At 34.2% G+C, this 23,736-nt stretch overlaps 4 protein-coding genes and 1 non-coding gene across 9 annotated transcripts; 4 read left to right on the forward strand and 1 right to left on the reverse strand.

Annotated features, from left to right (window-relative positions):
• Nucleotides 1-1,316: 1,316 nt before the first annotated feature.
• On the forward strand, nt 1,317-6,260 carry LOC123217480 (CBS domain-containing protein CBSCBSPB1-like). 4 transcript variants are annotated; one of them, XM_044638532.1, is made up of 15 exons: nt 1,317-1,745; nt 1,840-1,983; nt 2,510-2,678; nt 2,795-2,927; nt 3,019-3,189; nt 3,330-3,411; nt 3,524-3,637; nt 3,794-3,860; nt 4,027-4,132; nt 4,207-4,265; nt 4,680-4,813; nt 4,893-5,023; nt 5,354-5,439; nt 5,532-5,621; nt 5,874-6,260. In XM_044638532.1, the coding sequence occupies exons 2-15, from the start codon at nt 1,856-1,858 to the stop codon at nt 6,042-6,044; spliced, it is 1,641 nt and encodes a 546-aa protein (XP_044494467.1). In that variant the 5' UTR covers nt 1,317-1,745; nt 1,840-1,855; the 3' UTR covers nt 6,045-6,260. The 4 variants fall into 4 exon arrangements, with proteins under 4 accessions (XP_044494467.1, XP_044494469.1, XP_044494468.1 ...); XM_044638534.1 differs by having other exon boundaries at nt 4,704-4,813; XM_044638533.1 differs by having other exon boundaries at nt 3,333-3,411.
• Nucleotides 6,261-8,614: 2,354 nt separating this feature from the next.
• LOC123217287 (non-specific phospholipase C6-like) lies at nt 8,615-11,330 on the forward strand. The gene is made up of 3 exons (XM_044638219.1): nt 8,615-9,992; nt 10,387-10,563; nt 10,728-11,330. Exons 1-3 carry the CDS (start codon nt 8,888-8,890, stop codon nt 11,024-11,026), a joined length of 1,581 nt encoding a protein of 526 aa, XP_044494154.1. The 5' UTR covers nt 8,615-8,887; the 3' UTR covers nt 11,027-11,330.
• A 592-nt stretch (nt 11,331-11,922) lies between these two features.
• On the reverse strand, nt 11,923-12,004 carry TRNAS-UGA. The gene has a single exon. It is a non-coding gene; the product is annotated as a tRNA-Ser (tRNA).
• Nucleotides 12,005-12,624: 620 nt separating this feature from the next.
• LOC123217289 (thylakoid lumenal 17.9 kDa protein, chloroplastic) lies at nt 12,625-14,047 on the forward strand. Its single transcript, XM_044638220.1, has 4 exons — nt 12,625-12,947; nt 13,046-13,160; nt 13,266-13,335; nt 13,605-14,047. Exons 1-4 carry the CDS (start codon nt 12,649-12,651, stop codon nt 13,823-13,825), a joined length of 705 nt encoding a protein of 234 aa, XP_044494155.1. The 5' UTR covers nt 12,625-12,648; the 3' UTR covers nt 13,826-14,047.
• A 3,736-nt stretch (nt 14,048-17,783) lies between these two features.
• Nucleotides 17,784-22,681, forward strand: LOC123217290. Of its 2 annotated transcripts, none has more exons than XM_044638221.1 (2): nt 17,784-17,911; nt 19,773-22,681. In XM_044638221.1, the coding sequence occupies exon 2, from the start codon at nt 19,886-19,888 to the stop codon at nt 22,385-22,387; it is 2,502 nt and encodes an 833-aa protein (XP_044494156.1). In that variant the 5' UTR covers nt 17,784-17,911; nt 19,773-19,885; the 3' UTR covers nt 22,388-22,681. The 2 variants fall into 2 exon arrangements, with proteins under 2 accessions (XP_044494156.1, XP_044494157.1); XM_044638222.1 differs by having other exon boundaries at nt 17,825-17,864.
• The last annotated feature ends 1,055 nt before the right edge of the window (nt 22,682-23,736 follow it).

Consider the following 23,736-nt stretch of genomic DNA (forward strand, 5'->3'; position numbering starts at 1 on the left):
TGTCTTTACGGTTTGAATAGCCAATCAAATGAGAGAAAAATATCAAGAGAGGCATCGTCAGAGGAAGCTAAAACTTCAGGAGGAAGATGAAGTTTTAGGCGGAAGATAAAATGTCAAGAGGAAGATACTATTGGTGATGGTGTCGAATATGTTGTCAAGAATTGAAAATTAAATCTTAAAGGGGAAATTTTTTTTTTAAAAATTTAACGTAGACAAAACTTAATAGGTTTTAGAGTTTAAAAAAGAAAAAAATAAAATTTTAGTTTATTTTTAATTATAAATAAGATAATGATTTTATTTTTAAGATTAATATATTTAATTATTTATAAATAAATAATTTTTTATAGTTAAAAGTTGAGAATTAAAAAAAAAATGTTTACTTTGGATGGAAGTAAGTCTTTTAGCCTTCTGTGGGCTATAATGGGCTATGTCGGATTCAACCCAGCCCGTCCTGGCACACCGGTGAAAAAATTATGGCATAGTAAGACAGATTTGACCCATATTTTAGTTATTTTGGTCTTAGTGGAATTGAGACTGATTAGGGGATGAAATGAGGAATTGATGCCACTTGGTCATTTCGTTGCATGGCCTCCATTCCATGGAAAACGTGGCAAGCAGGATTGCAATATTCTTACCGAGCATGTTATGTGGGTCATGCAGTCATGCTAACCTCACACGTGTTCTAATTTCTTAACCAAAATCCAAATCTATAAATATAAGCTATTTGCTCACGTGACGTGATTCAACGTTTCTATATTTATCATTACAAAATTCATTTCAGGTGCAATGACGACACAGCCCTTCAACTATGAGCCGCACGTCCATTTTTTTTTTTTTAATCAATCCAGGATATTTTGAGACAGGGAATATAATCTTCAAATCAAACCACATGTATATAATATAACTACAGGAGATATTTTATGTGTATATATTTTAGATATATAAATATATATATTTATATATATTATTATATAATTATATTATATTATTTTTAATTTAAAATTATTTAATTATAAGATAATATATATAAATATGTATATATTTTTGTATTTAAAATATATATAGTATTATTTTATATATATAGATGACAATAAATTTTAAATCAAATTTTTTGTAATTATTTAATTATGGGCTTTAAGCTTTTACTCTTCACAAATGTATATTATGATCTCATAAAATATATTGAACTACAACACGTTTATGTAACAAAAATATCTAATGGTAGAAAATACATAATATAATGTGGACAAAATTATTACAAAAAAAAAAAATCATATATTTAACTTTATAAGCCAATAAGATGATCAAATAGAAATTTTTGATGAAGATAATATTGTAAATTCATATAAAATTTTAGGAGCATCTAAATTCACAGGAAATTTGAAAACCTCTCAAAATCCAGTGAAATTGGAGGAAATTAAGTTCAAACGTTGACGTGGTCGAATCTTACCGGTCCCTCCACCAGAGAATGAAATTTTGCAGCGTCTCCTTTCGCGGTGTTTCCAAGCTGTTCCCTTTCTCTGCCTTCCTCCGGTCGGTGCATTTTCCCGGGAAAAACTAAATTTCCGGCAGCTATCATTCTATTTTCCCGGAAAATTGTTAACCATCGGATTGCTCATCATCGTTATCTCACAATTTTAATCTTGAATTTCTATTCTTCGTTCATGAGTGGGCTGTTCAATCTATCAAATTGTAGTTTCTGATTGAACTGTTGGATTTCTAGTTTTACCAGTAATTGAACGGAGGTTATTTTTACATTTTCTGTTACTTGCTTTATATTTTAGATATTATTTATGTTTTTCTATTTTGAATTTCTTTTTCTATGTGTTTTTGTTTCAGTGTTTTGGAGGAGGAAATGGCAAGCCATGGAGGTTCTTCGAGGAAAAGTATGTCTTTGTCGAATTCTTCTATCGGTGCGAGGAGGAAGGCCGAGAATGGCGGCCCCGACACTATACGAAGATCGTTTTCGGCACCTCGTGCTGTGTAGGTTCACTTATCATTTGTATAATTATTTTCCTGAATTCTAGGAAGAAAATGAATTGAGGGTCAACTTGTGTTACAACGACATATAGAAGACTTGTCCGATGGAACTTGTTAGTTATTGCTTTGTTAGGAGACATGGTATTCAAGGTACTGATACATTGTACCGTAGAATTTCTTGTCCTATCAGTAAGAATCCCTGGCTCCATAGATGTTGTAGTGTTAATGTTTCCAGTTTTATTCATCAAACATCTAATAGTCAATCAAAGGATCCTGGACTTTTTCTTTTCTTTTTAATAACTTTCATGGATGCTGAAAAGTACAAAACAACATGATGGTTGAGATATTCAGTTGAGTTCAAAAGAATTGATAGAAGCTCACAGAAACAGAAAATCACAGTTATAATGTATCATCTCCATGACTTTAGCAGACAGCATAAGTGAATGATTTTAAACCTAGATCAAATTTTTTCGGCATTGCAATTATATTCATTGCATCTTCCTTTCCTTCTACCGGCCTTTTGGAACAGGGGCCTAACTGGAGAACGCACAGTGAAACGGTTGCGGCTATCAAAGGCCCTTACAGTACCTGAAAATACAACTGTTCAAGAAGCTTGTCGTCGAATGGCTGCTCGTAGGGTTGATGCTTTGTTGCTAACTGACTCCAATGCATTGCTCTGCGGAATCCTTACAGACAAGGTCTGAACATAATAGAAAAGATTAAAAAATAAAAAACTCAATGTTTTATTTGCTTTTGCATAGAGTTTAACACCTGTCATATGCTTGATTTTATTCATTCCTTTTTGTTGATGAAGGACATAACAACAAGAGTTATTGCTCGTGAGCTCAATCTTGAAGAGACGCCGGTATCCAAGGTTATGACTAGGAACCCGACTTTTGTTCTATCTGACACCCTAGCTGTGGAAGCCCTCCAAAAGATGGTGCAAGGTTGTTTACAATCTGAGAAGTACAGCTACTTGTTTTTGTGATGTTATATTTTTTTATGATGATTTTGTTTCTGATATCTGTGTCCATACAGGAAAATTCAGACATCTGCCTGTTGTTGAAAATGGAGAGGTCATTGCTATACTAGATATAGCAAAGTGTTTATATGATGCTATTGCTCGCTTGGAAAGGGCAGCTGAAAAGGGAAAGGCTATTGCTGCAGCTGTTGAAGGTGTTGAAAAGCATTGGAGAACATCCGTTTCTGGTTGGTAGAGAACGCTATATCAGATAATTCTTCAGATCCTGATGCAGCTCTATCATTTTATTTCTGATTTTGTAGAATCATAATTTGTAGTAGTTTTCATCAAGAAATTTGTTTACCATGTTATGTTTTGGGTTGGTAAGCAGGTCCCAATACATTTATTGAGACACTTCGAGAACGGATGTTCAAGCCTTCTCTATCAACAATCATTGCAGAGAAAACAAAGTAGGTAATATCTTCTTTTGAGATATCTATGGGGTATCTTATATCTGTAATCTTTCTCAACAACAAGGGTAATATCCTTAGCTTTTCTCTAATACATAGTGATCTTGTCTAGGGTTGTAACAATTTCACCAACTGACACGGTTTTGATGGCAACAAAAAAGATGCTGGAACTTCGAATGAGCTCTGCTGTTGTAATGGTCGAAAACAAACCACGGGGTATTCTAACGTGAGTCTCATTTTCATTAAAACTCCAGATCACCGTCAAGCAAAACAAAGGACCCCGTGGCTAATCTGCTTTATTTTTAAATATTTTAGTGAATTTTTTTCTTCTTTTCATTAGTTTTAATAGAAATTTTAATAATTTTCTATTCCACTTGTTTAGTTCAAAGGATATCTTGATGCGAGTAATAGCGCAAAATCATTCGCCCGGGTCAACTCTTGTGGAGATGGTATATATCTATTTCTGATGCCAAAATATGATATAATAATTACCAGGAAAAATATCTCGATGCTTTTTCATTCAACCTTGTTTTATTATACAGGCAATTCCATTCATTAATATTTATTAACTTGTGTTTCCTGATTATGATCATTGCACTGTTTATTGATTTACAGGTCATGACTCCTAATCCAGAATGTGCAACAATTGACACACCAATAGTAGATGCTCTGCATCTCATGCATGATGGGAAATTTTTGCACCTTCCTGTAGTGGACAGAGGTAATAGACTATTTAAACAGTAAATAGTTGTATATCCTACATCAGTTCTTGATGGTATAGATGGATACATACAGAAGGAGGGGTGGTTGCTGTTGTTGATGTAATCCATATTACTCATGCTGCTGTGGCCACTGTAAGTCAAGCCTTTAGCCTTCTTTGATTATATAATGTTTTATGAAAATCATATTGTTTATAATCTGTTTTGTACTATGGCTGTCCTGACATGTATGCACAAGCATTGTTTCATTATCAACTCTTTTATAGTTACATAAACTTTATTTACAGGCATCACTGAACTGATCTATAGTTGTTTCTTGTTTACATATGATTTGGGGTTGAAATCCTGGATTTATAAGGTTGATTTATTATTATCTAGGTGTAGCATATGTGGCTATTTTTTGGCTATATTTTGTTTGAATGCCTAATTTCTTGGTGCCATCCAACAACATTTTGTTTCAAATCTGTGGAGAATTGCTTTGATTGAAAACTGCTATCAATATTTGGTCTCTATTTCCTTACCTTAATTCTCAGATTTCAATTAATATAGTTTTACAAATTTTCCATTGATGAGGTGGGAAGTACTGCTGGAGCAAATAGTGAAGCAACAAACTCAATGATGCAGAAGTTTTGGGACTCTGCTATGGCCTTAAGTCCGAATGATGATGATGAAGATGAACGAAGGTGTTACTGTTGATGTTATAAACCAGATTTGATTTTGATTACTGCAATTAATAGTTACTTACTGTTTGTGGAAATACAGTGAAGGTTCCACAAAATTTACTTCTGAAGCAGAGACAGGGAGATCTCTTCCCTATCCTTTGCCAGGGATGCCATTTGGCTTTGCTTTCAAAGTCCAAGATAAGAAGGGTCGAATGCATAGATTTACTTGTGGTATGCTACATGCTCTGCATCTTATAGAAGACACCATTAAATAGCTACAAATATGTCATCTTCTGTTTTGTATGTGGCATTTATTTGATTTGTTATGCAAACCCAAGTCTATTGTGTACATCATAGAGACTTACTTGGAAAAGCAGGTATTGTTTTTGCCCCAAGTTCTGAATTTCTGTCACTTTTGGTCATTTTTATTTCATTTTAAAATAGTGAAGTTAAACTGGTTGTAGCTGGTGTAGAAAAAGATAGCTATATTTACATTTGTTGGTGCACACTGTTTTCCAAAATCTTTAACTTGAGTTTTGGTTTTGTTGCTACTGGATACAGATTCTCGCAGTTTCACAGATCTCGTAACTTCAATACTTCTGAGGTTGGGAGATGACATTGACCGCAACAACCTGCCTCAGATTCTGGTATAAAAAGTCTCGTCTCTTGGTTATTATCATTTATTCTTGATTTATCTTTACTGTTGATAGTATTTTTATAGTTGGCCCCTATGTTGTAGTATGAAGATGAAGACCATGACAAAGTTGTCATGTCATCAGACAGTGATCTTGCAGCAGCAGTGGACCACGCAAGATTAGTTGGTTTGAAGGTGTGTGCCAAATGATCCTGGTGTTTCTTAACTGGAAAGTTAGGGTATCCTTCAGTTGAACTGAATGGAACATACAGATTTGTGCCATTAGACTTTAGTTTGAGACTTGGGAAAGATTTTATTTTTTTTAAAGATGAATCTCTTTAGCATTTGCAACACCAATAAAAATGATTAGAGTTTTTCAGAGAGCAGAACTAATATTTCTATTTCTTTAAGCTCAATAATGTCTGACGCAAGTGATGGTTTTTGCAGGGTTTGAAATTGCATTTAGATTATTCAGGAGCATGTGGTGGTAGGGGGTCTGGAAATCTGGATTATGCTCATTCTGATGCATGGGCTTCCGCATTCAGTGCAGTGGCAGCTGGAGCTGTTGTAGTTGCTGGTTTAGGAATACTGGCATACATGAAAAGAGCTGGCCAGTAAAATTGTTAAAACATCCACCGCTTTTTTATGATTAAGGGAACAAGACACACTTCTTGCTGTTATATGTTCTATAGACAAATAATCAAAGGGGAAGCCATTTTTGGGTGCTTATAGTTACCCTTGCATTTACATTAGTGAAGTCATTGTTGCAAAGACTCCATGAATGACTGTATGGTTCTGTTTTCATTCTGTTTATTCTGTTCTCATTTGATTTCATTCTGTTTGCATAAAAAAGCCATTTTATTCTTTTATTCTGTTTTCATTTTTAATTTTAGTCAGGAAGTTCTGCTGTTTCATCAGCTCTGGAGTTGAAATGATATTGATTATGGGTCCAACTGTGCCAAGCTTTGTGTATACACGCACATTTTAACTTGTGAAGCAATTTTTACAGACAATCCTTGCATGGCATGGCAAACCCGGCTTTCCCATCTCCCTGATGTTCATCAACTGTATGGGGAGTCTTTCTTTCTTCACCGAACAACAAGTCGTCAAATCTTAATCTCATTGACTGCAATAGCTTGAGCATCAGATTTAACCAGTAAATGATCAGTGTATATAGCAATAAATGGATACTCCGTATACAAATGCTAAATGTAAGAAAATCCCTACTAATTTGTGCCAAACAGAATACCAGCCAAGCATCGATTGCGTTTGCCTTTGCATGGAAAGATTGCGGCTGTGCATGACATCGGGAACTTAAATCACAGCACAGCTACGAAAAACCTGAAAATAAATATAGTTTCTTTTTTTTTAAACAAAATGAAAAAAAGAAACTGACAGGTAGGTTTTGGTTTTTATTGTGATGAAGCAGTAAAACGAGATGAAAGACAGAGACATCCAGCTGCTCAGGTTGGCGGTGGTCCAAGTTGGGTTGGGTTGAATTCTTGATTCTCAAGTTCAACCTTCCACACCTAAACCCTTCGTTTGTCGGTGCATGGTGTATTTTTAAGTTTAGTTGATTTTTTTTTTTATAACTATTTATACATGACGCCAGCCAGCCAGCCTTTAATCTCAGAAGAAGTTGATTAAATTGTGTTAATTATCCTGTTGATTGAATATGAAATTCTGAAAAGGAATCACGTCTCTTACAGTATTCCATCATCTCTACTCTACTCTACTCTACCCTTTAATATTTTAATTGCCATCATCCCTAATCAAACTTTGAGGAACGCAAAGTTTAATGGTTCCACATGCTTGACATTTAGGAGCCTTAAGTTACTGTCATGATTAATTATTATTTATAACTCTATTAAGACTCCAGTGTCATCTTCAACTTTTGTTTTTTCTTTTGACTAAACTTCCTCCTTTGACTCTTTGCTGGGACCGGGACTGGAATTAATACCTTTCTTTCCGAAAATATCGTATTAATAAATAATAAAATAATAAAATAATAAAATAATAAAATATCTTAGAAATATCTGAACAACATCAAAAACTAGATATTACCGTCCAAAGTCTGCTTTTAAGACATTTTTCCATCCACCCCAAAAATTAAGAAAATAGCACCTTTAGTATTTTTTTCCCTGGTTGTCTCCCTGTCCTATTCTTCTTTTTCTCCTTCTTTATTTCCCATAATTTCCTTTCTCAGATCTGAAGCCAAGCCGATCGGCTGCCGCTGCAACTTGCTAGGACGTTGTGATCTGCTAGCTTGGTTGCTGCGAGATGCTGACATGGCAATATTTGTTTGTGGGTTTATTGTTATTGGGTAATGGTAGATTTGATGGTCGATTTTGGTATGTTTGATGATGAGTTTTTCATGGTTGAATCGAGTTTCTTTTCGGAGTGGATTTTGTGGTGGCTTACGGTGATCTTTTCGGGTTCCGCAATTGACCTTGGAGGCTTTGATTTTGTTTATGAAAAAGAAAATTAAACTCAAACTATAACATACCTGGTTATCCAATAGAGGAAATAAGTTTTGAATTATTATTAAATATGTTAATAAATAACTTCAGTAAGAAGTTGCCAAGGAAAGTATCAAATGCATGTGATTTTGGTTGTCAATCCAACAAATGTAAGCAGACACGTTTGCAGGATTTTGTTTTTCATGTATTCAAACTGTATAATCATCACCCGAACAGTGGAAGCAATAGAATTGTCTTTTACTGTTCATTTTACAAATAATTAATGTTTAAAACAGCATAATTACTTTCAATGAAATGATTTTCATAATTAATCAACCACCCCTAGCCCAGTTTCATTTGGTAATGAACTCTCTCCACCTTAATCTGGTTAGATTTGGATTTTTTTGTTGTAATGAGGAATTCTCTCTGAAAAGATATTATCTTAAAATATCTTTGAAAGAAATTTGAACTCATTCTTTTGCAGGAATCCTATCCCAGCTTTAGATTTAGATATTCATAAAATAAAAGCAGTTTGCAAAGATTGGACGGTGTTGGTTTTAACAGAAGAAGGGGGATCATTGCCAAATGAAAGTGGAAAGTGACATGAGTTACTGTTAATGCTCATACATTTATTGACAGTAACTCCTGTCACTTTCCACTTTACTTTTATGGCTTTTGCTTTTTTAACCAAGAATCAAAACCAGAAGGCTCTCTGTGGTCTGTGACCAAACAACTTTACGTGAGCTGATATACTTTCCTTTCGATTTGTGTTAAATATTATTAAATAACAAGTGCAGACAATTTATTGTCCACCATCTTCAATCAGCCGCCTGCCATATATAACTTGCTCATCAGATCTCTTCAACCAAAATATCAAGAATACCTCTTAGATAAGCCGGAGCTAGGTTGGTGTAGCCAAAGATTCCTTCTCCCTAAAAAAATATCAAGCTAAGAAGATCACATACCCATTTGCCAAAAATTTATTCCTTCTCTCTAAAAAATATGAAAGTTTCTAAATTCGAATCACCACCTTCATTTTCTGCCATTTTCTTGGTGTTTCTCACTCTCTCGAGTCTGTATACAGCCAGACATTTTACTTATGCTGCAGACAATAAACAGTCACCCATCAACACCATAGTAGTTTTAGTGATGGAAAACAGATCTTTTGATCATATGTTGGGGTGGATGAAAAAATCCATCAATCCCAACATCAATGGAGTAACTGGAGATGAATGCAACTTTGTGTCCACCAACACCTCACAATCGCAGACCATTTGCTTCACTGATGATGCTCAGTTTGTGGATCCGGATCCGGGCCATTCTTTTGAGGATGTGGAGCAACAGGTATTTGGCTCTGGAACCATTCCTTCGATGACTGGTTTTGTAGAGCAGGCACTCTCAATGTCTCTAAACTTATCTGAAATTGTTATGAAAGGCTTCAGGCCTGAGTCTGTTCCTGTATATGCTTCTCTTGTACAAGAATTTGCAGTCTTTGATCGGTGGTTCTCATCAATTCCTGGTCCAACTCAACCCAATAGACTTTTTGTTTACTCTGCTACTTCTCATGGTTCAACAAGTCATGTCAAGAAGCTCCTTGCTCTAGGTTATCCTCAGAGAACCATATTTGATTCACTTCATGAGAATCATAAGAACTTCGGCATTTACTTCCGGAACATACCCTCTACTTTGTTTTATCGAAATTTGAGGAAATTGAAGTACATTAGGAAGTTCCATCGGTATGATTCTAAGTTTAAGGAAGACGCTAAAAAAGGGAAATTGCCTAGCTTAACTGTAATTGAACCAGGGTATTTTGATCTTATAGGCTATCATGCAGATGATGATCATCCATCTCATGATGTTGCTAACGGGCAAAAGCTTGTTAAGGAGGTTTATGAGACTCTAAGAGCGAGCCCTCAATGGAATGAAACCCTCTTGGTCATTACTTATGATGAGCATGGTGGGTTTTATGACCATGTTGAGACTCCTTATGTCAATATTCCTAGCCCAGATGGAAACACTGGTCCTGCTCCTTCTTTCTTCAAGTTTGATAGGCTTGGCGTTCGAGTGCCAACAATTATGGTCTCCCCATGGATCAAAAAAGGAACTGGTAAGATTAAATTTTCCTCACTTTTTGCATATTTTGGAATTACTATGTACCATAAAATTGTACTTTTGATTTTTACAGTATGACTCCATTATACGGAAGTATGATCAAAGCTAGCACATGTTTCAGGTTTTACTTGGTCTTCTCTGTCAAAGAATTTAGATTTTTGAGGTCAATTCAGATCTAGTATTGGCCTTCTTAGTGGAAAATCTATTGTATTTTACTTTGTATACTCTAAATATACAAGCTTTAGGTAATTTGGTAAATAGATTTTGATGGATGGATTGCATACCAAATTTTCAGAAATAAGGTATTTTCTGTTGAGTATTTTCCAGATCTGTTCTGCTTTCATTGTAGGCTGTATTGATATATATTTGTATTTTGCTATTTTCTGCAGTGATAAGTGGCCCTAAAGGACCTACTCCAAATTCAGAGTTTGAGCATTCTTCTATTCCTGCGACCATAAAGAAAATATTCAATCTGTCATCCAACTTCTTGACTCACAGAGATGCTTGGGCTGGCACTTTCGAGGAGGTTGTTGGTGAATTAACCTCTCCCAGAACAGACTGCCCAGGTAATACCCCTTTCAAGCAAAGGTGTTTTTGACCCGTTTAAGATTGCCGTTCATACACAACTCAGAAAAAAGTTGAAATTTGGAATAAAATGAATAGTTTTGTAACTTGATGAATACTTTAGTGGTTAGAAAATTCAGTGTGTTTTCTTCTGATATTATTGCAGAGACCTTGCCAGATGTTGCACCATTGAGGAGTACTGAAGCAAAAGAAAATGGAGGGCTATCCGAATTTCAAGGTGAAATAGTTCAATTAGCTGCTGTTCTCAACGGGGATCACTTCTTGAGCAGTTTCCCCAATGAGATGGGTAAGAAGATGACAGTAAAAGAAGCCCATGAGTATGTTAAGGGAGCTGTTTCAAGGTTTATAAGAGCGAGCAAAGAGGCCATCAAATTGGGCGCAGATGAAAATGCCATTGTAGACATGAGGTCTTCTCTCACTACTAGATCTTCCATTCACAATTAGTTAATCCTCTAGAAACCTGCCTCATATGTTAGATCATACTGTAAAATGCAATGATATTAAGGGAAGCACTGCTGATAGAGCTATTTGGTTGCTTTTGATGTGGGCATTTTACATGTCTAAACTTGCAACCAAATTTGCTGTCAATATCCTTTTCTCTGAATAGAGTTTCAATGGTCTATGTAGAGATTTTATAAATAGGTTGTGCTACGTCAAAGGTCGAGTCTGTATAAACGTCAGTTGTGTATATTGTTATGGTTGAGCCTGCAGACTAAATATAAATCTTTAAAATATCAGTTATATGTTATTGTTCTGTTTGAGCATGCAACCTAAATATAAAATCTTTAAGATTCAGAGATTGATTGATTTTTTCTTTAACCTGTCATCATCCATGGATCACGAGCACATATTAACACCAACTGTAGAGGGTCTTAATCTGTAGTTATTTTCATATACTTTGTATGGTTGGTAGCAAACAAGAATCTGACATAGGGGGAGCCTAGGCTAATCTTCCCGTGAGTGAGAGATGTCCAAGCCTGTAGTTTCTCTCTTTCTAGAACTGTCTTTGAAATTAATGTCATCTTGTATGAATTGATACATCTTATTTGTGTAGTAAATTAAGCACAAGACCAATATAGCTTTAAGGTTTGTTTTATTTAGTGTGATTGATTCTGACTCAATATGATAATCTAGCTCATATAGGTTCTTCGTTACCAAAAAAAGAAAAATTAATACTTTCAATCATCCAAACAATGGTCAGAGCAAGGAAGTGAAAAGAACATGCACTTGCGTCATTTGCAAAACTCCAAAAGATTACATAACAAATTCAAATCGAAAACAACACAGGAGAGTTTATATGTGCTTGCGAAAGGTCAGAAGCATAAAATTGTAGGCAAAAACGTCGACAGCAGGGTTCGAACCTGCGCGGGCGAAGCCCAACAGATTTCAGGTCAGTCTCCTTAACCACTCGGACATATCGACGCTCATGTGTCAGTTTATCATTTTAAAATATAAATGATAATATAAATACAGTCACGACTCTTTTGAAAAATAATTTTATTTCCATATGAAATACAAATAAATATCTTTCAATCACAATCACATTGATCCAATTAAAACAGTGCATTATTAAGTTAAAAAAAAAGGAGCATTTAAATACAATTGATGTGATGGGAAATTTTTATACAATTTCCTATAGATATTGGGAACCCTATTTATAATGGTAATATTATGTGTATAAATAATTATATATTATTATATGATTAGATAATTAAAAATAAAATAATATTTAATCATATAATATCATATTATTATCTACATATAAAATTATAGACAAGAATTAAGCATTTAATTTTATTATATTGTTTAATTCAATTAGTGTTTAAGAAGATCTCTAATAACTTTAAAGACCACTCAACACTTTGTCACAAAAAAAAAATTGATTCTTTACATTATTAGCCATATAAATGTTAATTTCTAAAATGAAAAAAAAAAAGGTTTCTTATGATATGAAATTGGGATCTCTTAAATATTTTTCTTTAATTTGATTTTCCAATAAGAAAATAAAAGAAAGCAAAACGGCGCGTTTTGGAGAGACGTAATAAGCAGAGAAAGCCGGAAGGATAATGAAATTAACAAACATGACTTTGGTTGGTCGTCATCTTTTCCCTCCACCGGATCCTGGGCTCAACATCAGATCCTCAAGAACCACCATTGCCAACCATCAAGTCCCTACAATTTCTTCACAAAATCCCAATACAAAGCCAGTTCTTTTATCCAACTTACTTTCTTTAGCTCTTACTGTAACCTTGACTTCTCCATTACCTTCTTTAGCCATCCCTTCTGTCAACTCCCAGTCTCCCCTTCTTCCTCCTACCACCCCATTTTCTCAGTCCAAGAACTTGCAAGTAGGACTAGAAGATGGGTATGATTTTTAACATTCGCATTATCCTTTTTTCTGATTTTAATTAATCGTACATGATAGCTTTATTTATGCAGTCAATTAATGGTTTCTTCTTGCAGGAAAATTAGGCCTTGTCCATCAATAAATCCAGGTTGTGTGTCGACAAACCCTAAATCGTCATCCTTTGCGTTCCCGTGGACGATTCCTGATAGTTTTAAAGGGAAAGCAGTTCAGGTTTCAAGGACATATGCTTATATATGCTTGTCCCTCGAATTTAATTAATTTGTTAATTCACTTTTGTAGATTCAAGTAACTGGTTTGTTTCTGCTTTTCTTACAGGAATTGCAGGAAGCTATCTTGAAAACACAGAAAAATGCCAAAATTCAAGTTGTTGAAGATACCCCTTATGGTAATTTTACTGATTTTAACCCAAAAAGTTGTAATGCATTTGCACACCTTGTGTGTATGGCAAATTAATAGGAAGTACTCTTCCGTAGTGTGTATCGTAATCAAACCAAGACCTTAATGGAGGAAGATAATAGCAACAAAAACTACATTTAGGCCTTTTATTTCTCTATATATGTGCATTAATTTGGAAAAGATAGTGGGTGCATTGTTTACTGCATTTAATTTTCTAGTTTTCTCATAAAATGCTACTGATAATGGAAAAAAATCTAGGTCAATATTTGCAAGCTGAAGTTGATGGGGGGTTTGGACGAGATCTGCTAGAGTTTTTGGTAAAAGGAGATGTGGTTGCTTACAGGTCTGTTGCCACAAAAGTGACGTATGTATATCCCTTCACAACAGCTTTAGGGGACTCAAAGGGACAGGAAGAAAGAATGCAGAAAATTTTGGATGAATTGGGCTGGTATGCTCCAAGTTTCAGTTCCATGGATTAGACTCATCTCATATTTCAGGTTCAAAGAGATCAGGAGTTTAAGCCCTTTTCAGCACAGTACTATGTTAATCCATGTTTTGCCAACTCATAGTTGATCTTACTAAAATTTACTGTCTGATACTTGGCAATCTATTAGCTGAGAAAGGCAAATTTCACAATCATAAATTCTTCATAATCCAACTTTGTGATATATGATTGCTTCAACCATTCGTTATTTTGTTTAGTCTCATGTTTCATGAATAATTTATTTTTGATGTTCTTGGACATAAACATACTCTCCAATTTCAACCATAAATCATGTATTGTCTCTTCGTTGACCATATTGTAGATCATTAAATCTGTCAAACACATTCAAATAATACTAAAGGTGACAACTTTCATGTCATTACATTTTCCCTCATCTATGTTGATTGGCTTCTCTCCTCTCAATGCCTTGTGCACCTTATTTTGCATTAACATGTTTGAAACTCTCAACTTCCATAAAGTAAAATTTATCTTACTACCGAACTTGCACTTAATTCGCTCATCTTTGTCTAGTTGTGATACCAACTATTGTTTAAATTTTGCTTTTACACTTAAATCAAATAATTCAATAACCCAGGGGAAATAATATGACGAAAATCAATAAACCAATCAATCACAATATTTAAGTGGTTTGGCAATATGCCTACATCTACGAAGCCGTCAATCTTTCTATTAATCATTCAAAAATAAGTCTAAATTAATTACAATAATTAAATTGTAAATCCTGGGGTTTCCTTTACATAAGGGAATCTAAAATACCGTTTTGCCTTGACTAAAACTGTTCTGTTTTTCTTGATGGAATGGTTGTTCCAAGCTTTCAACTTGCACATTCTTTGTCCAACAAGTTTATTTCTCTTCCCATTTTGCTTCTTGCAAATTTTTATATTTGGAATAAGCTCACTCTTTATGTAATAACCCTATTTTTAGGGTTGGATATGAATTGCGCTGGTTTTATTTTGAAACCCAATTTAGCTTGACTTAGCTCTAATTCAAATTGAATTCAATCTGAAAGAATTTGCTCATTTTTTAAATTAAGTTAAACTTAAGTAAAAAGATGTTTGATTTGAATTTATAGTTCAAATCCGTAGTTTGGATTTGTGGCTTAAGTTCAATTCAAATTTATAGCTTGAATCTATTACTCAAATTTGTTGTTTGGATATGTAGTTCCAGTTTGCAAACCATAGTTTATTTGAATCAAACTTGGGTCATTCATAATTTTTGTTTAACGAACTTGAGTTAAAATATTTTTTATTCAAGTCAAACTTGAGTTAGGGTGTTAAACTCAGTTCAATTTGTATCCACCTCTACCTGTTCTTCCTTTGAATGGCTTAAACGCCTTTAAAATTGATAATAGTAAATTTACTGGAAAGATCATTCTACAATATACAATATTTGAATGGTCATTCCATGCTTGGAACTACCATGTTCTAACTTTTCATTGTGTAGAATGCTGCTCAACTTGCTATAATATATAATCGTATACCTTTTGTGGACGGATGTACACCTCTTTCATTAAATGCACAACTTCCTTGTTCATGGGCATGTATAGTCATGACTTTATGCATGACCATACATATCCTCTATATGATCGTTCATACTTATATCACGAACGATTTTTCTTTTTCACATTCACAGTCGTACATTGATTAGGGGTATATTTATCTTTTTAATATCATAAATGGTTGTACATCCTTTTGTACAATCGGCCACTGCAACTTGTTCTACATGTCACAAATGATCATATGTGTTATTTATATAATCGTTCGTCATTCATTAACATCTATACGCTAGTTGATGAATAATCATGCATGTTGTTTTGCACAATCGTTCATGGGGTATGAAAACTAACATTTAACGGTGGTCATGATCGTACCTATCCTTGGGACAATCATGTATATGCATTTTAAAACACTATTTTTAGGTTGTTTTGCTTAATTTACCAAACCAAATAAAAAAAAAATCTATTCCCTAACGTTTCTAACACTATGTATCCATATGATATTCACAATAAAATGCCTCATATATCCTAAAAGAATGTCAACATCAAATCACAATACAATTTCCAAGTCCTCAAAATACCATCGTGCAGATTTCCTCATGCAGATCAAACATGACATGCCATCTAATCCAGTTTTCGCTTAACAATTTTTTATTCATAGTACTTACTATGAATAAAACATAACACTCCAGTAATACTTTACAGACATGCAAATTATTATTCATCTGTAAGCCATATAAGCAGGATCATGGCTCCATTGTTTTGTTCATGGTGTAGCAATTATTATAATCACATCTACTTCCTATTTATTTGATGATTATATTTCCCTTCTACCACTCGTCTTAAATAGATAAGAATGATGAATTAAAATTGACTTTGATGAGGTAAATCAACTTGATGGCATATTCGAGTACAAGATTTTTTTTCTGCCTGCAGTTATAACTTTCAGATTACTTGAAAATCCTACAACTCTCGCTACAAGATTAAAAAAAAAAAAATGAATTGCTTCTATACAGCACGGGACTCTGGAAAAGTTGGGAAATTCTACTGTTACAATAGGAGTGACTGATCCCATTAAAAAAAATGCAGAAAATCACCATGGAACACTTCATTTAATTTTGGCTGTAGTATGAGCATTTTCTGATAGATTTGACCCTCTTATATCTAATCTCACCCTTAAAAATGCTTTAGTTCCAAGAGAAGAAAAGGGATTATTAGATTGCAGAAAAGCAGTTTTTCAGTAATGGTGCTGCTGCACAACAAATGGTAAATGAGATCTCAAACGCAGTTAAATTTGCATACAACAAACACTGACCATTCTTCTGATATCCATCTTTTACCATACATTTTTGGAAACACCCTTGGCATAGAATTTGACTCTTTTTCTTCAATAAAATCTTGACAGCAAAAATCATATGGAAAGTTATTCATGTTTTGCTTTCAGCCATTGGAGTAAAATGTTTTCAGGAATAACAATTATGGTAATGTACCTTGGTATGTTAGGAAAATATTAATGGCTGGTATCCAGATAGATATCAACATTAAACCATTGACAAATTCATTGAATCCAAAATCTGCATTTGTCAAAAAAATCCAAAGCTTCGCTGTTGCATGAAGAGAGAAGTGGTAATTTCTTTAATGTGCTGACTAGGCTTCATTTTGTTTTTACTAAAATTCTCCATCTTTAGAAACTTAGTTAATTCATTACCATAATAAGTTTCAAAGGGCTAATTCTGGTGAGGAAAATCTAAATATGAATATAATGAAATATGATATTGCCTATACTTTCATCAATATGAACAACTGTGAAGTTCTTAGATTCCATGAATTAAGTTGATATTTAAGAATTTAAAATAAAAATAAAAATAAAAATATACATTTAGAACATTTTTATCATAACAATTTTATTTTTATTCAGGCTGATATTAATATTATATTGTTAAATTATACAATATGTATAAAATATACAAGAAAAATTAATTAAAAGCTACTGTTTGTTACCTTGAAATTCCCACTAATTTAAGTGTCCATAATTAGCCAAAATGGAATTTTTTGAAACTTTTACAGGCTGAGTTAAAAGTTAACCATGGTTAGTGTATTACCATTTATACAAAATGGTTTTTTTATTAACAAAAATGCAAACAATAAAACTATGTGTATCTATTTTGGGTATACAAATGTATACACATTTATATATGTAATCATGTGATTGGATAATTTTGAATTAAGAATAAAATAAGAATCAATCATATGATGACACATATGAGTGTGTATATATTTACGTACTCAAAATGGATACACATAGTATTGCTCAAATACAAAATACTTGCAATATTTGGAAAGCCCACATAGTACCTTATTTGTTTAATTAATGGGTTATAAATATACAAAATGTACCCATTTTCTTCTGTTCTGGTTAGTGGGTTTTAATATATTTTTCTCTTTTTGGGATTTTCTTTTATTTATTTATTTTTGGCTCTGGGTGGTAAAAATAAAATAGCCAAAAATCAAATTTGAGGTGAGAATTCATCAATGGCGTCTCTTTTGATCAATTCACTGAAATGGGTAACTTATATTACATTTCTTTGTCTAATTTTTTTTCAATGTGATAATGTATATAATTTATTTCTACCATCTGAGATTGTTAACTGGTGATTGAGACTTCCTAAGTTTTTAGGGTTTTAGTCAATATGATTAGAAGGAGTTACTCGAATGTGGAAGCTAATATTAAGATTACTGGTTTATTGGTTTCGGTAAATTCTACCAAAAATCAAGAAAAACAGAGAAGGTGTTTGTTCAAACCTGCATTTTTCTTTGCTTTATTTTTATTCAATTTTGAGTTGGGTTGTGGTTTCTCTACTTTGGATTGTTTATTTATTTGAAGTGTATCATGATTGAGTTTTACAGTTATAATGAGGAAAGAGAATTGTGTGTTTGCATGCTGAGAAATCATGAAGAAGATGAAGAACTGAAATGTCTTTTGCCAGTCATATGAATTACAACTTGTCTTCAGATTCTTCATCTTGTCAATGTTTTTCCATTAAACATACAGACAACTGATAAATTTGTTTTATCATCTGCTATTGGTGTGTTTCGTGATTGTTGTGGACAATGCGGGTGGAATTTTGCTTATGTTTTTTAAAAAATTTTGAACCTTTTATACTTATTTTGAAAGTTCGGTAATGGAGTCCGTTGAAGTTCATAAAAAACTTTCCCGCGCTTTCCATTTGATCATTTAATAGAATATCTTCAATAGATGGATCTCAAGAAGCATAAAATAGTATGTAACTTTTGTTTCTTAAACAATTTTGTATTTTCAAGTCTGTTATACTCATTTTGAAAGTTCGGTACTCAAATTTGTTGAGTTTCCTAAAACTTTCCCGCGCTTTCCACCGGATCATTTAATAGAAAATCATCAATAGATGCTTCTCAGAAAGCTTTGAACAGTATGTATATTTTACATGCATTTACAAACAATTTTGTATTTTCAAGTCTGTTATTCTTTTTATGGAAGTTCGGTATTGAAATCCATTGAATTTCATAAAAACTTTCTTGCACTTTCCATTTGATTGTTTAATAGAATATCTTCTATAGATGGATCTCAAGAAGCATAAAATAGTATGGAACTTTTGTGTCTTTAACAATTTTGTATTTTCAAGCCCGTTAAGCTCATTTTGAAAGTTCGGTATTCAAATTTGTTGAAATTCCCAAAACTTTCCCGCGCTTTCTGCTGGATCATTTAATAGAAAATCGTTAATAGAGGCATCTCAAAAAGCTTTGAATAGTATGTATATTTTACATGTGTTTGTAAACAATTTTGTATTTTCAGGTCTGTCATTCTTTTTATGGAAGTTCGGTACTAAAATCCATTGAATTTCATAAAAACTTTCCCGTGCTTTCCATTTGATCATTTAATAGAATCTCTTCTATAGAGGGATCTCAAGAAGCATAAAATAGTATGGAACTTGTGTTCCTTAAACAATTATGTATTTTCAAGTCTGTTATGCTCATTTTGAAAGTTCGGTACTCAAATTCATTGAATTTCCTAAAACTTTCCCGCGCTTTCCACTAGATCATACTATAGAAAATCTTCAGTAGATGCTTCTCAGAAAGCATTGAATTGTACGCATATTTTACATGTGTTTGTAAACATTTTTGTCTTTTCAAGTCTGTTATGCTTTTTTATGTAAGCTCAGTACTAAAATTTGTTGATTATCATAAAACTTTCCCACTCTTTCCATAGGGTCATTTAATAGAAAATCTTCGATGATAGATCTCAAGAAGCATTTCACTGCATTAGTTATTCTGTATGATCATAGTTGTTTAGATTTGTTTGTTTATAAATGATTATGGTTGTAATTTTCGGTGTAAATTTCACTTCCTCATTCCTTCTTTGCTCATATTCTTTATTATGTTGCTGTATTAGGACTTGTACAATTGAATACAGCTCCTGGCATGTAGATCAAGATATTTCTGGCTGAGTTTTGTTGATATTGTAGCCTATACTCAGATAAGCGAAGACTGAAAAATATAGTAAAAATGGCTTGTAATAAAGACGAGGCCATGAGAGCTAAAAAGCTGGCAGAGAAGAAGTTTGCAGAGAACGACATCGATGGAGCAAAGAAGGTTGCTTTAACTGCCCAACAGTTGTATCCGCAGCTTGATGGTCTTCCTCAATTTTTAGCAATACTGGATGTGCATATCTCTTATGGGAAAAAAGTTAACGGTGTAGTCGATTGGTATGGGGTCCTTGGTGTCGGACCATTGGCTGATGATGACACAATCCGCAAGCATTACAAAGAACTTGCTCTAGTTCTTCACCCTGATAAAAACAAATCAGCAGGTGCAGAAGGCGCCTTTCAAATATTATCTGAAGCCTGGAGTTTGTTATCTGATAAATCCAAGAGAATTGCCTATGACCAAAAGAGGTATGCTCAAGTTCCAGCTGTAAAATCATCATCATCAATGCCTTCCGGTGAAAATGGTTTCTGCAATTTCTTCAACAATATTAATTTGAATGAGAGAGATCAAAGGTGTGCTAGTTCTGCCAATCACCCCACTCGTCGTTTCCAATCTAAGCCTTATACCTTTTGGACTGCCTGCAATGCTTGTAAAATGCAATTTGAGTACCTTAGAACTTATCTTAATCACAAAATGCTTTGCCCCATCTGTCGTAAGCCCTTTGTGGCTATTGAGACAACAGCCCCACCTTTGAATGGTGGTATTTCCTCTACTCCATGGGCTAGCTACAGGCAGCAACGTAATTCTAGTCAGACTACAGTGATCGAAAACTCACACAGTCTGGGGAGGAAACCAGTTCCTGCTACAAATATCAGCTCAGCAAGTTATTCTGGTTTTGACCTATTAAAGAATACTTTTCATCCAGGTGCATTCTCAAACTCTAGCAGTGCCAGCTGTGCAGTAGCACCATCTTTTTCAGCTGGTCAAGCTGCAAGTGGGATTCAGTTATCCTGTGGACAACTAAAGCGAGATTGTCAAGATGCAGCAACAGCTTTCATGAGAGAGGAAGCATTCCAGGAAAAGACCCATGATTTGAAGAAAGGAGTTTTTGGTTTATCTACTGGGTCATCTTCTGCTGGTTTCAGTTCTGCGACAAAGGTAGATAGGCCTACAAAGAAAAGAAGCAAAGATAAACAAAGGTTGAATAATAATGAAAGAGAGATGAACAATCCAATTTCCTCTGGAAATGGAGAAGTTGGCATGCGTGGTTATGAAGATGGTATCTTCAAAACAGTACAGATGAAAATTGCTGGAGTCCAAAAATCTAATAGTAGTCGGGAGTTGTCACAGCAAGAGACTCGGAGTATGTTGACGAGTCTAGCTGTGCAAGAGATATTCAAAAAGTTTGATGAATGGAGAATGGATTCTATGTTGAAGACATCACATGATTCAAAGAGTTTTGATAAGGAGATCAAAGAGAAGAAAGAAGGGAAAAAAGATATTGTGAATGGTCTGAAAACTGAGGCAAATGCATGTTCAGATCTTGTGGATACCACACACCATGTTCAGGCTAAAAAGTTGTCTACTGCTGATTCTGATATTGTGTCTGGTAGTAAGGACATGGATCCAACATCCATGAGTGTTCTGGATCCAGATTTTCATGATTTTGACCAGGATCGTACGGAAAGATCATTTGGTGAAAACCAAGTTTGGGCTGTTTATGATGATGATGATGGGATGCCCCGCTATTATGCTATGGTTCACAGCGTGATATCATTGAAACCCTTCAAAATGCGAATCAGTTGGCTTAATTCCAAGAGCAACAATGAGCTGGCTCCGTTAAATTGGGTTGGTTCGGGCTTTCCCAAGACTAGTGGAGATTTTTGGAGAGGCAAGTATGAAGTCAATGATTCTCTTAATTCTTTCTCACATAAGGTTAGATGGGCAAAAGGCACAAGAGGGGCCATTCAAATATACCCTCGGAAGGGAGATGTCTGGGCACTGTACAGGAGCTGGTCCACTAATTGGAATGAGCGTACTCCTGATGAAGTCATACACAAATATGACATGGTGGAAGTTCTAGAAGATTACAATGAGAAGATGGGTATCACAGTTATGCCCCTTGTTAAAGTTCCTGGTTTCAAGACAGTGTTTCGCCAACCTCTGGAGCAAAGCAAAACTAGAAGAATTCCGAGAGAAGAGATGTTTCGACTTTCTCACCAAGTTCCTTCTTACTTGCTCACAGGTCATGAAGGCCATAATGCTCCTAAGGGTTGCTTGGAACTTGATCCTGCATCTATACCTTTGGAACTTCTCCAAGTGTTAACTGAAGCTCAGCTGGAAGAGATGGAAGCTACAGCAAAAGGTGAGGAAGAAAAACCATTGGAATGTGTCAAAAATATCGAGGAAGAAGAGCTGGTGGAGAATGGCAAAACCAAGGAAAAAGCTATTGCAGAAGATGTGCATGAAAAAGTTGATGCAGAAGTGATGATGTACAAGAGGAAGGAAACCAAAGAAGAAAAAAAGACGTTGGTGTACAAAAGGAGACGATACAATATCAGGAAAGACACAGGGTATTGAACTATTACCAATTCAGCATTTTTGAGTATATGGGCTAACCGAAGAAAAGAATTCATATTGAAATTAAACACAGTGCTAATCTTAGCAGTTCTTTTTTGCAAACACAGGGTCAGAGGGTAACTTAGACTTGTTTGGTTAATGGAAATCTCCATAGCATATTAGAAAATTCCCTTATTTGAAAGATTAGTTATTATTATTTTTATGGTTCTTATACACCCTCTTTAAGTAAAAGTCTTCTACAGCTGGTTGAGTTTTTATGTCCTTTAGCTGCAATTTATATTCAAATTTGTGATAGATTACTTGTGCAATCCTTGTTCTCAACCTCACTGCAAACTTTGGTTGTTGTTCCATCTAAGGGTCAGTCTTGCTGCAGTAAATGCATTTCTCTTTAAATATGTGGTGTAAAGAGAAATAATTTTTAAGCACAGCTGGATTGACTGCAGTTATTGCCAAGTTTACTGTAGTAGATTGACAATAAAATCATTGACACAGCATAGAAAAAAACCACTTTTTGCTGGAAATTTATTAAGCATCATTGGAGGAGAACAAATATATTTGAGGGAGATTAAAGACCATGAGTCAACCCCTCCCCTACCTTTGGAAAAACCAAACCTTTAGATTTTCATGCAGCATTTAAAATTTACATTATTCTGTTAGTGGGAAATTGTTTTAAGACTTGAGTTGACAACACTTTGTATGAATATCAGGTAATGTGTCCACCAAAATAGACCAAGTTATAGCCTTTAAGACAATTTATTTATGATCAATATTGAATTAAGGAGGTTTTATAGGTGTAGAAGGGAAGTGGGCATAGAATTCTAAAATAAAGTTGGTGAAAGCATAATTCAACTTGTGAAATTGTGGTACGTGCATGTGTAGAGTGTTTGTTTGAAGATAAGGAATATAAATTTAATTAATTTAAAGAAATCAACTTCCTTTTTTCCCGGTGGGTGTCCTCCACTTTAAAGGGTGTTCTATGGTCAAATATTTGGCTAGAAAAATAAAGTGGTTTCCCTAAAATTAACTTCAATTTTTATATATTGACTGAATTATATTTTCTCACCTAAGGTCTGGGGGAAATCACACCAAAAAAAAAAAAAAAAACAAGTGTGGCTCTTCAGACTGAATCAAAAAAAGTGTTGACATTTCACGGCAAGCACTAGACCAATCTTTTGTAACTCATGCGGTCTATTTTCAGTCATGATGGAGATGGGAAAGTGATGCTTTTAGATTAGTCTCTAGTACTCTGCTATCAGCTTTTGTTTCGAAGCATCTGATACTGTCACAATCATCCCCCTTAATTAATTATTTTTACACGAGGTTTCGTGTGTTATTATATTTTCACTTGT

The sequence above is a fragment of the Mangifera indica genome, chromosome 5, assembly GCF_011075055.1.
Source record: "Mangifera indica cultivar Alphonso chromosome 5, CATAS_Mindica_2.1, whole genome shotgun sequence".
Classification (NCBI taxonomy): Eukaryota; Viridiplantae; Streptophyta; class Magnoliopsida; order Sapindales; family Anacardiaceae; genus Mangifera; species Mangifera indica.

What these genes read in the sequence shown, in the direction of transcription:
- LOC123217290 (XM_044638221.1), top strand. Translation starts at nt 19,886, where the DNA reads ATGGCTTGTAATAAAGACGAGGCCATGAGAGCTAAAAAGCTGGCAGAG.
- LOC123217287 (XM_044638219.1), top strand. Translation starts at nt 8,888, where the DNA reads ATGAAAGTTTCTAAATTCGAATCACCACCTTCATTTTCTGCCATTTTC. An exon ending in ATGGATCAAAAAAGGAACTG is followed by an intron (nt 9,993 to 10,386) that starts GTAAGATTAAAT and finishes TATTTTCTGCAG; the next exon opens with TGATAAGTGGCCCTAAAGGA. An exon ending in TCCCAGAACAGACTGCCCAG is followed by an intron (nt 10,564 to 10,727) that starts GTAATACCCCTT and finishes ATATTATTGCAG; the next exon opens with AGACCTTGCCAGATGTTGCA.
- LOC123217480 (XM_044638532.1), top strand. Translation starts at nt 1,856, where the DNA reads ATGGCAAGCCATGGAGGTTCTTCGAGGAAAAGTATGTCTTTGTCGAAT. An exon ending in GCGGAATCCTTACAGACAAG is followed by an intron (nt 2,679 to 2,794) that starts GTCTGAACATAA and finishes TTGTTGATGAAG; the next exon opens with GACATAACAACAAGAGTTAT. An exon ending in CTCATGCTGCTGTGGCCACT is followed by an intron (nt 4,266 to 4,679) that starts GTAAGTCAAGCC and finishes CAATTAATATAG; the next exon opens with TTTTACAAATTTTCCATTGA.
- LOC123217289 (XM_044638220.1), top strand. Translation starts at nt 12,649, where the DNA reads ATGAAATTAACAAACATGACTTTGGTTGGTCGTCATCTTTTCCCTCCA. An exon ending in CAAGTAGGACTAGAAGATGG is followed by an intron (nt 12,948 to 13,045) that starts GTATGATTTTTA and finishes TTCTTCTTGCAG; the next exon opens with GAAAATTAGGCCTTGTCCAT. An exon ending in TGTTGAAGATACCCCTTATG is followed by an intron (nt 13,336 to 13,604) that starts GTAATTTTACTG and finishes AAAAAAATCTAG; the next exon opens with GTCAATATTTGCAAGCTGAA.